This window comes from Trachemys scripta, chromosome 3, assembly GCF_013100865.1.
Source record: "Trachemys scripta elegans isolate TJP31775 chromosome 3, CAS_Tse_1.0, whole genome shotgun sequence".
NCBI lineage: Eukaryota > Metazoa > Chordata > Testudines > Emydidae > Trachemys > Trachemys scripta.
The window spans coordinates 97,905,932-97,922,118 of record NC_048300.1 but is presented as its reverse complement, the minus strand read 5'-3'; the positions used below and the strand labels follow the sequence as shown (position 1 = coordinate 97,922,118).

Genomic DNA, 16,187 nt, shown 5'->3' with positions numbered 1-16,187 from the left:
TGGTTGTGATCGCATCAGCTAGGCGGATCTCGGAACTCAGGACCCTGACCTCCGAGCCCTCGTACATGGTGTTTCATAAAGATAAGGTCCAGCTCTGCCCGCATCCTTCGTTCCTCCCAAAGGTGGTCTCCGCCTATCACATGGGTCAGCCGGTCCTCTGCCCAAAGCCCCATGTGTCCAGTGAGGAGCACACACTAGATGTGAGACAGGTTCTGGCTTGTTACCTGGAATGGACTAAGCTGTTCAGAAAGTCCTCGCAACTGTTCATTGCCTCAGCCAAGGGCATGAAAGGTCGGCCGATCTCCAGTCAACGGCTCTCCAACAGGATCCCCTCGTGCATCTGTACCTGTTATGACATGGCAGGAATCCCTCCGCCACCAATTGTGAAGGCGCACTCGACTAGGGCGCAGGCTTCGTCGGCTGCCTTTTTGGCCCATGTCCCCATTCATGACATTTGTAGGGCTGCCACATGGTCTTCAGTTCACACGTTCACCTCACATTATGCGATCCTCTCTCAGACCAGAGAGGACGCCGGGGGGAATAGCTCAGTGGTTTGAGCATTGGCCCACTAAACCCAGGCTTGTGAGCTCAATCCTTGAGGGGGCCGTTTAGGGATTTGGGGCAAAAATCTGTCTGGGGATTGGTCCTACTTTGAGCAGGGGGTTGGACTAGATGACCTCCTGAGATCCCTTCCAACCCTGAGATTCTATGATTTGGTAGGGCCATTCTCCATCCCAAGAATTTGTGAACTCCTTCCCATCTCCAACAGGTATAGCTTGGAATCACCTGTTGTAGAATACACATGAGCAATCACTTGAAGAAGAAAAGATAGTTACCTTTTCCGTAACTGGTGTTCTTCGAGATGTTTTGCACATCCTGCCCTCCTTCCCCTCTGTCGGAGTTGTCTGGCAAGAAGGAACTGAGGGTGGGGGGAGCACGCAGCACCCCATATACCACGCCTTGGAGGTGCCATTCCAGGGGTCGCTAAGGGGAAAAACGTCCGGCACCGGTGCATGTGGCGAGCACGCACACCTATTATGGAATAGACATGAGCAACACATCTCGAAGAACACCAGTTATGGAAAAGGTTACTGTCTTATCAGGCTCCCACCAATTGTTTAAAACAAGGAAGAGATCCGGCAGAGTGAAACTTTAGGCAGTGTGTTTGTAAGTTACAGTAATGTCAAATAATGCTATGCATGCTCAGGTCTTGACTCTTAAGTGGGATTTAAACAAAAACTTCCAGACATAATCAGTGTCATCATCCATTTTATCTCCTTAAGACTAAGGCACCCATCCTTGCCATATTTATCCTACCTTCATCTTTGTTTGCTCAGTTGTAACATCTCTCCATTGACATAAATGGGATTTTTCTGGGGATCCTGGGTGCAATTTTCAAAGCTGCTTAAGGGATTTTGACATACAGCATTGAAATTAATGAGGAATGTGCATCTAAATCTCAACTCTGTCATTTTGGTTAGCAATCCTGGTTTTGTTTTTGTTTTGTTGTGCAGTTCTAACTTTGCAGTACTCCATTTATATGACTGTTTAAGTGGGGCATTAACATTAAAATCGCTATTGCGGAGCTGCAGAAATATTTAAGGTGTGGTACTGAGAAAACGTGATTCACTTTAATGTGAATTAAAGAGAGGTAAAAGAGAGAAAAAAAATGTGGGTTGGGGCAGAGGTTCATGAACTGGGAAAGTGAGGTGGCACACCTTGCAGATTACTCTTGCAGATTCCAGAGGTACCACAAACACCAATAGCCAGTCCTAGGCTCTTGCTTTTTGTAATGCATGGAAATGAGGATGAATTTCTTAGCAATTATCCTAGCCATGTTGTTCTTTAAGAATAAAGTTTTGTTTTTCATTTTTTTAACATGGACTTTTCTTGTTGATTTATTTAAAGAAAAATCTGCTGAGTTATGATGAGCTCTGAATTGGCTGGACGACTTATCAGATAGAGTCTTATTGAATGTGCTCCTCGTACAGAATTAAATCTGTTCAACCAAAAATGAACAGCAACTTTCCTCTGAAGACTGCTTGCGCATACCCTAAACCCTGAAACCACCTTTTCACTGCAGAGTTGACCCCAGAGGAGAAAGCACAGAGAATTGCCAAAGCTATGCGCAAGCAGTCTTCAGAGGTGAAAGAGAAATGGGAGAGCCTGAATACCAGTGCCAACAACTGGCAGAAGCAAGTAGACAAAGCGTTAGAGAAACTGAAAGACTTGCAGTGTGCCATGGACGACCTTGATGCTGACTTGAAAGAGGCTGAGAATGTGCGAAATGGCTGGAAACCAGTAGGAGATTTACTGATTGACTCATTGCAGGAACACATTGAGAAAACTACAGTAAGCATGACATTCTTTGTGAATATAACAACTGTTTTTAGCAGTGTAGTGACATACTGCCCCCCCCCCCCCCCGAGCCAGAACCTTTCCCTACTATAGGGAAAGGCTCCAGCAGTAAAGAGAGGCTCTGGCAGTGGGTTGGTAGCAGGGAAACGCTCCGGCAGCTCCTCACGGCTAAAGCCCTTCCTCGCTGCCTCCCCTCTGCCAGAGTCTTTTCTTACTGCAGTGAAAGGCTCTAGTAGCGGGGAGCTGTCGAAGCCTTTCCTTGCTGTCTCCCCCTGCCAGATCCTTTCATTGCCGCATGTAGCTACGTGCTGCAGTGTGGACGCAGGTTGCTTTTCACTAGTTACACATACCCTTCATGCCGCCTACAGGCCTTGTAGTTAAATTTGCTCCAGGGCATTTCCTATCAACACAATTATTAAACTTCAAGGAAATTGCTAATTAAGGCAACATCTATAATTGTCACTAACTTCATTTTATATTCCTTAGTACCCAAATGATGTCATACCCAGAAACACTGACTCCTCAGGTCCACAGCAAAATCTCTTTCAGTTCCAACATACAAGCATGCACAATACACACTGATCAAAGCCATGCTCAAATGCATAGGTTTACCTCTGACCTTAGTATGTAAAGTTACTCATGAAAAGATCAACCGTCTTGGATTGTAAACATTTGCAAGAAAGATTCCATCTTTATATATATTGCAAATAGTTATATGCATGTATGGTACTATGTAAGTAGTATATCTGACTGCTTCACTTAACTGATGTTCATACATAAATGAGTAGGGCTTTACACCTCCGTCCTCTGAAGTTTTGCTCAGTCTATTCAGGTTCAATGGAACCTAAAAAGTTTGAGTCAAACATAGTCAAAGCTGATTTATATCCAGACCGCAGTTGATTTAAGAGTAATGCATACATTCCTCCCCCTTTCCCATTTTAGTATAGACAGTAAACCAAGCTCTTGCATGCTGCAGGGAATAGCTCTTTGTTCTTGTGTTAAGAAACGGTTTGTCATATCTTGATGTCATTTCTGCAAAGGAGGGTAAAGCAAAGTCTATTAAATTTTCATTGCTGTGGAAAGCAGAAAGATCTGCTAGAGTTGTGGGGGAGTGTTGGCAGCCCACAAACCAAAATTTCCCTTCTTGCCAGTAGATGTCTCCTGTGAATGGGACTGATTAGTTTCAAAGAAGGTAGGGAATAGTTGGATTGTCCAAAAAAAAAAAAAAAACTTAACTTTTTTTTTTTTATAACTAAAACTTTTACTTTTTAATGTTTATTTAGTTTTGTTTGATTCAGAAAACCTCTTTCTTCTTTTTTAATCATAATAGTTTTAACTGTACAGTCAGAATCCCATAAAGTATTCTATTCCTTTTCCTTGGAAGATGCATTGCCTCATGTTTGCTAATTCAGTAACGAGGTATTTGAATAAAGATTTTGCCAGCAGCTTTTGATCAGGGAACAATAGTCAGCCTTATTCAATAAATTTGGTTTAAGAATCCTTAATGTGAACCAGTATTACTAAAACTCACTGTAGAATATTGCAGTATTGGATGAAATCCACCCCTGTACAGAATGACCACACAAGCCCTATGCACCCCTAAAAACATATTTAAGGCCTATTTTGATAGCTTAAGTGGGATGTAAGTAGGCTTTATATGGGCCCTGTGTACAGAAGTGGATTTAAAGTCAAATAATACAACTGGGTAGAATCCTTTACTGTCAAAAACTATATTTAAGTAAATAGGCTTCCCTCCATAGAGAATGCTGATTACCTCCTTTGTATGCTCTTGTTTAGAATATCTATACTGCCGTGTCAGTGTCAACCAAATGTAACTGTTTTTTGTTTGGCATGCAAGCTTTCATTCTGTTCTGTAAGATGGTGGTCAAGCCAAGTGTGTGTTTTCTTTTTTCCTATCAGGCTTTCAGAGAAGAGATTGCACCAATCAACTTGAAAGTTAAAACAGTGAATGATTTATCTAGTCAGCTGTCTCCACTTGACCTTCATCCATCTTTAAAGATGTCTCGCCAGCTGGATGACCTTAATATGCGCTGGAAACTTTTGCAGGTATGCCCTCCTCCTTTCCCTGAAGGAGGAAGTGCTTCAGCAGTACTCTTCTTTTTCTCTTACAAAACAAATTATTACTATTTTTCCCTTGTTGCTCTCTTGACTCTGTTACCATAGTGGCAAAAAGCAATGAAAGGAGCTGTCTTTCCTTTACTGTCTTGACTGATAGCCTCCCTTTTCTGCTCTCTCAGCAGTTCACTCACTCAAGGGACTGTGTTAATCTTTACAGACTAGATCTTATTTTCGTTTCACCTGTGTGATAGCAATATTTGAACCAATTTGTAAGCACTGAAATAACTCCATAAATCATAGTTATTGAAATGTTTGAAAGTGTAAACATATATTTCTGCTGTGTTGCCACCTGTATAGAAGTTGATTTTTTTTTTTTTTTAAATGTCCAATTTCCATAGGGAATTTTTCATGAATAATGTGAATACTGGTAGGTCTGGGACCATGGGGTGGGAGGAAGGAAGTGACGGTTTAGGAGCAGAAAACATGCTTGAGGGGTCTGGAGTGGATTCATATGGCTTATATTTGACTAGTGCTTCAGTGTATCTTATTTAGTTGATTTACAGTTTCATGCTGAATGAAATAATGAGGATTCTTAATTTATTTATCAGTTTACCAATCTTTTCATTTCCCTCCCCCTCTGAACCACTATCTTTTATGGTATTTTTTTTGTCAATCCACTTCTATTAATTTTGATTTCCCCAAGTCTCAGACTCTCTCTCCTGCCACACACAGAAGGAATTGCGGAAATCAAAATGTTTTGAAAGGGGGGAAAAAATATGTCTCCTTTATCTTTGTTGCAAGAACCTGCCGAGTTTGGATGTAAGCTGCCGGGCTACTAGGCTCAAAACAAGCTGGGAGGCAAAGTTATTAACATTTCTGAAGCGTCCCTCCTTGTCTCTCAAAATGTAATTTGGTGTTGGAATGATTTTCTACCTTAAAGAGAATTAGCTAAGCAGCCAAGCCCCTGCTGCACATGCTTAGTGCAGTTTAATTAGTAAACCAGAAGGAAGTCTGGTCATCCTGTCAGCCAGTGAAGCAGCATGCTCCACAATGGTCCCATCTTGTAAAGGCAGCTGTAAGATTGATACGATCAAAGTGAGGCCTGCTGACGACAGACAGTTGGACAAGAGAAATGGGGAGAAACAAAACAGAAATTTCAAGGAACAACTTTAGTCACCATGAAACTTCTGTTGTTCATTATTGATCTGCATTGCTTATACAAGCGCAACATTAGCTTGAATTGAAAAAGAAAAACAGTGGGTGTAAATGAACTGAGAGTAAATAAATGTAGAAGATACATGAAGTTTATTTGGAATTGAATGCAAACCAATGTTTTTATTGTGACTCCAGCTTTAGAAAACAAATAAGAAACCTTGTTGTTTTTTGTTTGTTTGTGTATAGGTATCTGTAGAGGATCGCCTTAAACTGCTACAGGAAGCACACCAGGATTTTGGCCCTGAATCTCAACATTTTCTCTCCAGTAAGTGCTAGTAATAAATTGATAAATTTGAGACAGTAGCCTTCTCTCCAGTCACCTCTCACATAACGATACCCTTAACTGACCCATAACATCAGGAAGTTTCTCTTCCTTGTAATTAACTACATCGTTCTTTCAGCTGGGTTGATTCCCTCTTCTTCCTCATTCTTCTTCATTTCACTTCATCACTCTATAGTATTCCATCCTCGTGGACCACCTAGGCGTCTCCATGCACAATGTTTCTACTCCTACCTAGCTATGGGATTTTCAGATCCATGGCTGACATTTGACCCATTATAGAAACATAATGGAACTGTGGAATAAAGATCCATGTTCAGTTTCTGAATCTTTCTCTCACCCACTAGCACCCCCAAAGTTCAAGTATGTTCAGATACAAGGTGTTAATTCAGGCCTGTCTCTAGTTTTTAGATGAACACTGCAATAATAATCATAGCTCTTTGTCATGTATTCTCCTCGGGTGCTTTGAGATGGGTGGATGGTGTCATATAAATGACTTAACTCTTATATTCCACTTTTGATTCCATAGATCTCTATGTATTGTATGCATAATGCTCAGAGCATCTTGCCAGCTGACAAGCCAAATACCCTAAAATATTTTCAAAAGCCCTGGATATCTAGTGTTCCCTTTTCAGGAAATGTAACAGCCATATTCTCATTTCAAACCCACAAGTATGTTCAAAATAAAGAGCCTGGTGAAAGAGGTGCAGCATCATACATTCAATTCAAAAATACAGGTCATACATAGTATAAAGTTTTTTTTAGAGCAATTCCTCCAAAATGGGACCTATTTGCAGACCAGCTGGAACCTCTGAGTCCTGCCAGTTACTTCAACAGTGACCCTGAGAACAGAGCCACTTACCGCTTTTTTTGCACAAATAAGTAAATAAAATGCATCAATAGTATCGGGGAATGCCTGGGAAACTTGAGGGCTCGGTTTAGTCTTAGAATTAGTACAGCTGAAGAAGCATCTTCATGCTGCCTTACCAGCATGCCTCAGCTTTGTTCTTGAGGAACGTCCCTTACGGGGGATTGGCAGTCAATCCTGAAACACTAGTCACTCCTATTCTACGAAGAACAACCGGACACAGAGGACAGCTTGAAGCAATGTCAATCGATTGCCACAACCCATGCTCCAGCTCTTTCCTGATCTATTTCTGTCATCCCACCAACATTTTACTAGAGGGAAGACAGCTGCAATCTAATTGCATCCTTTCTCAACTTGGAAACCTTGGGCTCCTTACAGCTTACCCTCATGTTGGCAAAGTTTAGCCATCCCTAATGTAGATGGATACAAAATAATCCAACCTCAGAATATTTTATAATCCATAATTCCTCTAAAAGAAACCCATGCTACTGTCTCAAAGCTTTCAGAAATACTAGCTTGATTTTTTGCTAATTTTAATTTATTTTACATGTCCACATTCCACAACTCTGCAGTTCATCTTTTGTATTCTTAGAAGAATAGATTAATGTCAATCAGTTGTTATCTTCATATGCTCTGTCTCTCAGCCTGCTGTACTCTTCAACCAAAGCCTTCAGCCCCCCTCTTCTATGCCTCCCTCAACTGCATCCAACCTTTTATTAATATCTGCAGTATTCATACTGGGTGCCAGAATCAATAATTACTCTGTTCATCTTCCATGCACAAATAACGATTTTTTAAAGAAGAATTTCATCTTTGCACAGGTTCATGCAGCACAGAAAATGGACAATGTTTTTATTGATGGTTCTAAATAAGTTCGTTATCACTTGATCCACAGAAATTAGAGATAGTCTTGATAACATAATAATAGATTTATCTACGTGCCAGTGCAGAATATCTGCAATCACTCATAACTAATAAGTCAAATCTGAGCAAAATTCAGAGGGAGCTAATCTTCTCAGTTAGGTAACATCATTCAAATAATAGTACCACAGAAACCAATGGCAATGGCTAACACTATTAGGAAATGAAGGTCTGAAAGCAGCATATTTCTAAAATTGTCTGCTATCTTGGCCCATCCGTGGATTTCACTCTTTCTCTAAAATACAAGCCCTACTATTCTCTTTGTTTCAAATAAAATGATTGTTTGGTCATGGAACTTTTTTTCTTACAAATTAGCAACACTTATTAAAATATGGATACCTTTTTTCTCCTTGAAGGGTGGCACAACATTTTTGCTTAATTCTTTCAATACCATATAAAAATGTAGACCTTTTTTCATAAATTCATATCTTTTTCCCCAAAGTACTAATCTGTTGTTTAGTAAATTAATTTAACAACTCTGTACAATGTGGACAGAATTTTCATCCTACTTGCCTAGATGTTTAAATATGGCGTTTGATGCCTAACTTTCGGGGTCTGACTGGCTTGTGTGTTGAATATAAATTCGTCTCATGGTGCTGGTTAATTATTCCTGCTTATTCTTTCAAGAACAAATATCATTTGCTTCCACAGTGAATATGATGAAGTGAATTTCCTATACAGTAGAAACTGTTTAATCAAACACCAGTTTGGTTATGTCCTCTGGGGAGGTATAAAGCATGTGGCATTGGAAGGTATAGAATATGTATACAGGGATGCCCAGCATGTGGCCACTTCAAAGATAATCTGTCAGATATCCTCTTCACTCTTCATCTAAAGATTTCTTGTGTCTCCTGAGATTTTTAGATAAACAGAGTTGTACTGTATTGTAAGTTTTGCATCTCTTGTGTGGATGTGTTATAGGGCAACCTGACTTTACAGATTATCTTTTTTGCTGTCAGATTTACATACATTTTGCATGTACTACTAGCTCCAGGAGCATGGGAATGGGGTCTAATTAATCAATATTAATTTGGATTGCAAATAGGAGCTGAGGAAAATAACTAATAGTGTGGTTATTATTTTTATTTTTCATTATATTATAGTGTATTGATTATGGTAGTGGAGGCCCATATTTCCAAAGCTTAAATTGCTTGTATTTTCTGGAACCCATTGCCGGAGATAGGAAAAACTTTGTCCTTACCCCCTTAGCCTGCCTCTGAGTGGATGGCTTACTAAGCTACAATTTATTATCCTTCTTTGAAATGGAATTACCATATTTGTTTATTTTATTTCTTGCTTGTCATCAAATAGATGGATAACACCACCCTGATATAGTACCATGGTTTTCTCCAGCTGAATTACTGAAAGCCTGACTGGAAAATTAGAGCCATTTCCACTTAATTTATTATAAGTGGGTTTAATTGTAAAAAGGAATCTTGTTTTTAAGACAGGTGCTGTCTAATCACCACCTCCTGTGTTTTTTCCCCCCCCCAGCTTCAGTTCAGCTTCCGTGGCAGCGATCTGTTTCACATAACAAAGTGCCCTATTACATCAAGTAAGTTGGCCTTGATTCTAATTTAGCTGCACTAAAGAAAGCGAAGGGTTTTGTGAGCTAAGCCTGATACGTACTTAATGTTACAATATTAGTAGAAATGTTACCAGCATACTCACTGCTTAGTCTATCATGCTATATGTGTTATACATTTTTTTTCTACAATATGAGCACTCGTTTATGAATATATACAAATCATCCAGCATAGAAGCTCTGATTCAGCAAGGTTATTTAAGCACATGAGTAGTGCCATTTAAGCCAATAGGGCTACTCATGTGCTTAAAGTTAGGCACATATTTAAGAACCTTGTTCATTCAAAGCCTAACCCATAGGAAAAAAAGGAAAAAACAAACAAACAGATTGTTTTTCTGTAAAAGCCTGAATACACTGTATATCAACTCTCAATCATTTAATGACAAAGTCCATAGTTGAGAAGCATTTTTGTAGTGACTAATTTTTACAAAGAAAAAGTAAATGGTTTACAGTTGAAAATCTGTTGTTTTTCTTTTTGTTCAGAGCTCCTGTATGCATAGCCATCTGGCTGATCCTTCTGCTTTTCCTGTTCTCCTAATTTTTTTTCTTTGCTTTTGAAATGCCGACCTGGCATAAAATTAATCATTTGCTGAATAAATTGTAAATAATGGAAATAGTTCTTCGTGGAGATATTCAGTGTGTTCTGATGGAAAAAATCATCCACAATCACTACCTGTATCAGTTTTCTTATATAATTATGTTTATAAACCTGTACTTTCTCCCTTACATTAGAAGGACAAAGATCACGGCTCTATCAGGAAACCAGCAGCTGTTTGCAAAAGGGATAAATGCTGTTTCGGAATATCCAATGCACCGTCATTTTAAACCAAACCTGTATTAGTTTGTTTTAGTTCTGAGGGGGGAAAGTCCATTTAAAATGTTGTCAGCATCTGTTTGGAAGGGCCATATTACTCCTCAATGTAGCATATCTACCAGTGAGCATCGTAGGTCATCCCAAACCAGTGCCATCACAACCTTTATGCTATAGTACATGACACTGTCATTTATCTGTAGAGCTCACGTTCAGTGACTCACTAAAAACTATTTTAGAAATATTTGGGGTTCTAAATATGAAGTTAATGATACTATTTCTTTGTCTCTATGCCTGTGTTTGCCCAGCCTTTCCTTAGAGTAGGAGATTCCTTCCTTCATGCCCAGGATGGGGGAGAGGAGCTGAGGTGAGAAGGAGGGGACTGAAAAAACATAGTCTATAGCTCTTCTCCCTTCCTGCTGTGCTTCAAAAGGCCACCCTGCTTCAGGCAGCTGCAACCATGTCTGCAGTGGTGGGTATGCAGGGAAGTTAAATGCTTGAGGAAGTGAGTTTGGCTGCTACAGTCCTTGCTCACACTGACTCATCCTCCGATAGCTGGAGCCTTTGAGGGTAAAGAGGTATTAGTACTGATAGAGGTTCTGCCAAGCTACGCATATTTTGGGGGGGGGGGGGGGACTGGGGAACAGGAAGGGATTCCTTCCTCCCCCAGCACCTCTCAAATCGCCTCTCTCATTCTGGGTGTGCTTGCTCCCTTCTTCACTGCTTTGTATCCCTGGGGAGGAGGGAGAGAAGTCACTGGTGCATCTTCTTCCAACCTACAATTAATGATTTTTGTGGCACTTAATCCTCTGCAACACCAGCAGCTATGAGAGCCCTGTAGAGGCTCCTTGTACCTCACAGCTACATCATCTGGGCTGTTTTGTAAGCCTTACTCCCTTCTCTTGACCGAAAGGAGCACTATGGGGCTCACTCTCAATCATTATAGCAACATCATGGTCTCCCCCTCACGAAAATGAACATAATGTCCCTATGGCTGCTCCACATCAGGATGTCCGCAAACCAATGCACCCTTAATTGGTGATTTTCATCACCAGTTCTGCAGGTCCATGCCTGCACCCTCGACCCCATTGTACTCTGGAGCAAAGGTATACCCGTTGCCTCTCCAGTTCCTTCTCAACACATCTGCAGCCTGTGACAGAGCATGGTGGTGTCTGTTAGCTAAATACACAGCTTGCTACCTCTCTCCCTTAATCTTATCTTTTCTTTTTTTTTGTTATTTAGTACACTCTGTGCATTTTGGAGGTTCCCCTCTCCTTCTGTTGCCTGATTTGGACCTTTGGGGGGGGACCTGGATCCATGGCCTCAGGTATGGATCATGGTCACCACCCAGGTTTCAAATCCTGCCAGACCTGCCATTAGTCTTCCCCTCGCAGTTACGGACATTCAGGTTGCCTCCACAGCCTGGAAAAGTCACATATCCCCTTCAAATGTAAGATCTGCTCATGTATTAAAAGCAGATCTAAGCAACTGAGGGGAAACAGGCTAAAATTCCTGTTGCTGGAACACTCCCTGAGACCTGCAGGATCAAGTCACACACCTGTACCTTGGATCCAGTTGATCTGAGAGCCTTGGCAACAGTCTCTGCTGTGACAGTAAGCAAAGACCTTGGGGGCCCTTCAGAGCCATCTAGACCCTCAAAAAAGAAAAGACCCCTTTCTCCAGAATGGGTCTCAGGAGACTGCATGTCCCAATAGGGATAGCAAGTTCCCATCCCCTCCAAAACTGAGACCATGGAACTAGCTTTGAAGGCCATGGTGCATACTAAAAATCCATTAGGTAAAGAACCTAGAGTAGCACTGGCATCAGATTCAGAGCCTCCAAAACACAGGGACGCAGAGCCAGGCCAAAATCATCTTCAGTGCCATCTTCTGTAGCCAGATATGAAGGGCACACCAATCGTACTTCAGTACCATCTCCAGTAACACCCAACATACTTGCATCTGAAGAAGTGAGGTTCTTACCCATGAAAGCTTATGCTCCCAATACTTCTGTTAGTCTCTAAGGTCATAGTCCCCCATATTTTCCAGGCTCCTATTCCATTAGAACCTTTGAATCCTGGAGAAAGCCTGAATCATGATTGTTGAGGGACTACAGAGGAGCAAGAGTCAGCTGAGGAAGAAAGGCAACACATCCAGCCTGCTCCCTGAATGAAGCAGGCATCTCATGTGAAAGCTTATATTATAGTTAATGTATAATAAGGCATACATACCAGGGGGTAAGAGCAGCAAGATACAGTTGCATTGGCAACTTGATCTTTGCCATTTCCTGCCTTTGAGTGCATCACTCTGCAATTTTAATGCACTTTTTTGATTGGCAAAGAGAAACAATTTAAACGTATGTAGCATATATATTGCAAAAGTAGGCTAAAGTTATTTGAGACTGGGCCAATTATGTAGATCCTTGCTTAAGAAATTCAGAGGAGTATTGAGTCTTTCTGGTCATGATTTTATGTAATAAAGCAGAGGAATTTTTTTTTTTTTTTAAATTCAACAAGGATGCTAGCAAAGCAGGCAAAACAGTTATTTTAATCTGGCAGCCCCACAGATCTGTGGACATAATTGGAGTTGTGAATGTGGCCAGTCAGGATTTTTAGACAGTGCACTAGCATCATTCAATAATCATTAAGATAGCATTATAAAAGGGGAATGGTCAAGTGTAGGCAATGAGTGGAAGAATCTTTTGATGGCCCCACTAGTTTGTATTCGTCATTTGTCTATTTTTATAAAGGTTGGTTTTAATAAACAAGGCCAAAGCAATTGAAGTAGAAAATTCACCCACTGCCCCCACAAGAAGGCTTTTACAGAGCTTTTTCCTATACTATCAACTTGATGCAGACTGTCTTGATATTTATGCCTTGAAAGAAAAGTAGAACGATCTGATATTTAATCGGCAGATTTTATTTATTTTTTTAAAAGCAAGCTGAAGAATGCTAAATATTTATAGCTTCACAATCTGCCAGGCCAGCTTTCCTTGGCAGTTGCCTTATTTTCTTGTTGCATACTGTTTCCAAACTTCACACTTGCCAGCAGCAGGTAAGGGAAGTGTACTGAGTTACGGAAAATAGAACCAAAAAAATGTCAGAAAAAAGCTGATTCTTAATTTTGTCTTTTGGGGCATTATCAGGCTGGGGCATATATATAGTTTTTGTAAACTATGTCTATTCCCTACCTTCAGACCTAGTTAGGAGAAGAGAGGACAAATAATGCCATAATTAAAAACGTATTTAATTGAACAATTAGTGTGCTTTGACAGTACAATTCAAGAGAGAAATCATACGTCTGCAATATTTACCCTTTATACAAGGAACCAGTTCTTGGACAGATGTACAGATTAGCTTGTCACTTAATTTTCCTAATGATTTTTCTGGTTTCAACATAAGAACGGCCATACTGGGTCAGACCAAAGGTCCATCTAGCCCAGTATCCTGTCTTCCAACAGTGGCCAATGCCAGGTGCCCCAAAGGGAATGATCAGAGCAGGTAATCATCTAGTGATCCATCCCCTGTTGCCTTTTCTAAGCTTCTGGCAAACAGGCTAGGGGCATCATCCCTGCCCATCCTGGCTAATAGCCATTGATGGACCTATCCTCCATGAATATATCTAGTTCTTTTTTAAACCCTGTTATAGACTTGGCCTTCACAACATCCTCTGTCAAAGAGTTCCGCAGGTTGACACTGCATTCGGTGAAGAAATACTTCCATTTGTTTGTTTTAAACCTGCTGCCTGTTAATTTCATTTGGTGACCCCCAGTTCGTGTGTTATGAGAAGGAGTAAATAACACTTCCTTCTTTACTTTCTCCACACCAGTCATGATTTTATAGACCTCTATCATATTCCCCCTTAGTCTTCTCTTTTCCAAGCTGAAAAGTCCCAATCTTATTAATCTCTCCTCATGTGGAAGCCGTTCCATACTCCTAATCATTTTTGTTGCCCTCTTCTGAACCTATTCCAATTTCAATATCTCTTTTTTGAGATGGGGTGACCACATCTGCATGCAGTATGCAAGATGTGGGCGTACCATGGATTTATATAGAGACAATATGATATTTTCTGTCTGTCTTAATGATTCCCAACATTCTGTTAGCTTTTTTGACTGCCGCTGCACATTCAATGGATGTTTTCAGAGAACTATCCACAGTGATGCCAAGATCTTTCTTGAGTGGTAACAGCTAATTTAGACCCCATAATTTTATGTGTATAGTTGAGATTATGTTTTCCAATTTGCATTACTTTGCATTTATCAACATTAAATTTCATCTGCCATTTTGTTGCCCAGTTACCTAGTTTTGAGAGATCCTTTTGAAGCTCTTCACAGTCTGCTTTGGTCTTAACTATCTTGAGTAGTTTTGTATCATCTTTAATTTTTGCCACTTCTCTGTTTACCCCTTTATCCAGATCACTTACAAATATGTTGAATAGTACTGGTCCCAGTACAGATGCCTGGGGGTCACCACTATTTACCTCTCTCCATTCTGAAAACTGACTATTTATTCTTGCCCATTGTTTCCAGGCTGAGGGATAACTCGGTGGTTTAAGCATCGGCCTGCTAAATCCAGGGTTGTGAGTTCAATCCTTGAGGGGGCCACTAAGGGATCTGGGGCAAAATCAGTACTTGGTCCTGCTAGTGAAGGTAGGGGGCTGGACTCGATGACCCTTCAGGGTCCCTTCCAGTTCTATGAGATAGGTATATCTCCATATATATATATTTCCTATCTTTTAACCAGTTGCCAGTCCATGAGAGGACCTTCCCTCTTATCCCATGACAGCTTACTTTGCTTAAGAGCCTTTGGTGAGGAACCTTGTCAAAGGCTTTCTGAAAATCTAAGTACACTATATCCACTGGATCACCCTTGTCCACATGCTTGTTGACTCCCTCAAAGAATTCTAATAGATTGATGAGGCATGATATCCCTTTACAAAACCCATGTTGATTCTTCCCCAACAACTCGTGTCCATCTATGTGTCGGACAATTCTGTTCTTTACTATAGTTTCAACCAATTTGCCAGGTACTGAAGTCAGGCTTACCGGCCTGTAATTGCCGGGATCACCTCTGGACCCCTTTTTAAAAATTGGCATCACATTAGCTATCTGCCAGTCATTTGGTACAGAAGCTAATTTATATGATAGGTTACAAACCACAGTTATTATTTCTGCAATTTCACATTTGAGTTCCTTCAGAATTCTTTTGGGAGCCTTATTACTGTTTAATTTATCAGTTTGTTCTAAAACCTCCTCTAATGACACCTCAATCTGGTACAGTTCCTCAGATTTTTCACCTAAAAAGAATGCTCAGGTTTGGGAATTTTCCTCACGTCCTCAGCTGTGAAGACTGATGCAAAAAATTCATTTAGTTTCTCCGCAATGGCCTTATCATCCTTGAGTGCTCCTTTAGCATCTTGATCATCGAGTCGCCCCACTAGCTGTTTAGCAGGCTTCCTGTTTCTGATGTACTTTAAACATCTTTTGCTATTACTTTTTGAGTCTTTGGCTAGCTATTCTTTAAATTCTTTTTTGGCCTTCCTAATTATGTTTTTATACTTGTGAGAATTTATGCTCTTTTCTATTTTCCTCACTAGGATTTAACTTCCACTTTTTAAAGGATACTTGCCTTTCACTGCTTCTTTTACTGTGTGGTTTAGCCATGGTGGCTTTTTTTTTTGGTTCTCTTACTATGTTTGTTAATTTGGGGTATACATTTGAGTTGAGCTTCTATTATGGTGTCTTTTAAAAAGCTTCCATGTAGCTTTCAGGGATTTCACTTTTGGCACTGTACCTTTTAATTTCTGTTTAACTTCCTCATTTTTGTGTAGTTCCCCTTTCTGAAATTAAATGCTACCGTGTTGGGCCGCTGTGGTGTTTTCCCTGCCACAGGGATGTTAAATTTAATTATGTTATGGTCACTATTACCAAGCGGACCAGCTATATTCACCTCTTGTATCAGACTGTGTACTCCACTTAGGACTAAATCAAGAATTGCCTCTTCTGTTGTAGGTTCCAGGACTAGCTGCTCCAAGAAGCAGTCATTTAAGGTGTCAAGAAACTTTATCTT

General features: G+C 40.4%; 1 protein-coding gene across 1 annotated transcript in view; it reads left to right on the top strand.

Annotated features, from left to right (window-relative positions):
* UTRN (utrophin) overlaps positions 1-16,187 on the top strand; it is a 501,770-nt gene that overhangs the window by 378,081 nt on the left and 107,502 nt on the right. The window contains exons 55-58 of the mRNA XM_034766878.1: positions 2,084-2,352; positions 4,279-4,425; positions 5,839-5,917; positions 9,216-9,276. Coding sequence (XP_034622769.1) covers positions 2,084-2,352; positions 4,279-4,425; positions 5,839-5,917; positions 9,216-9,276 — 556 coding nt within the window. The remainder of the gene's footprint in view (positions 1-2,083; positions 2,353-4,278; positions 4,426-5,838; positions 5,918-9,215; positions 9,277-16,187) is intronic.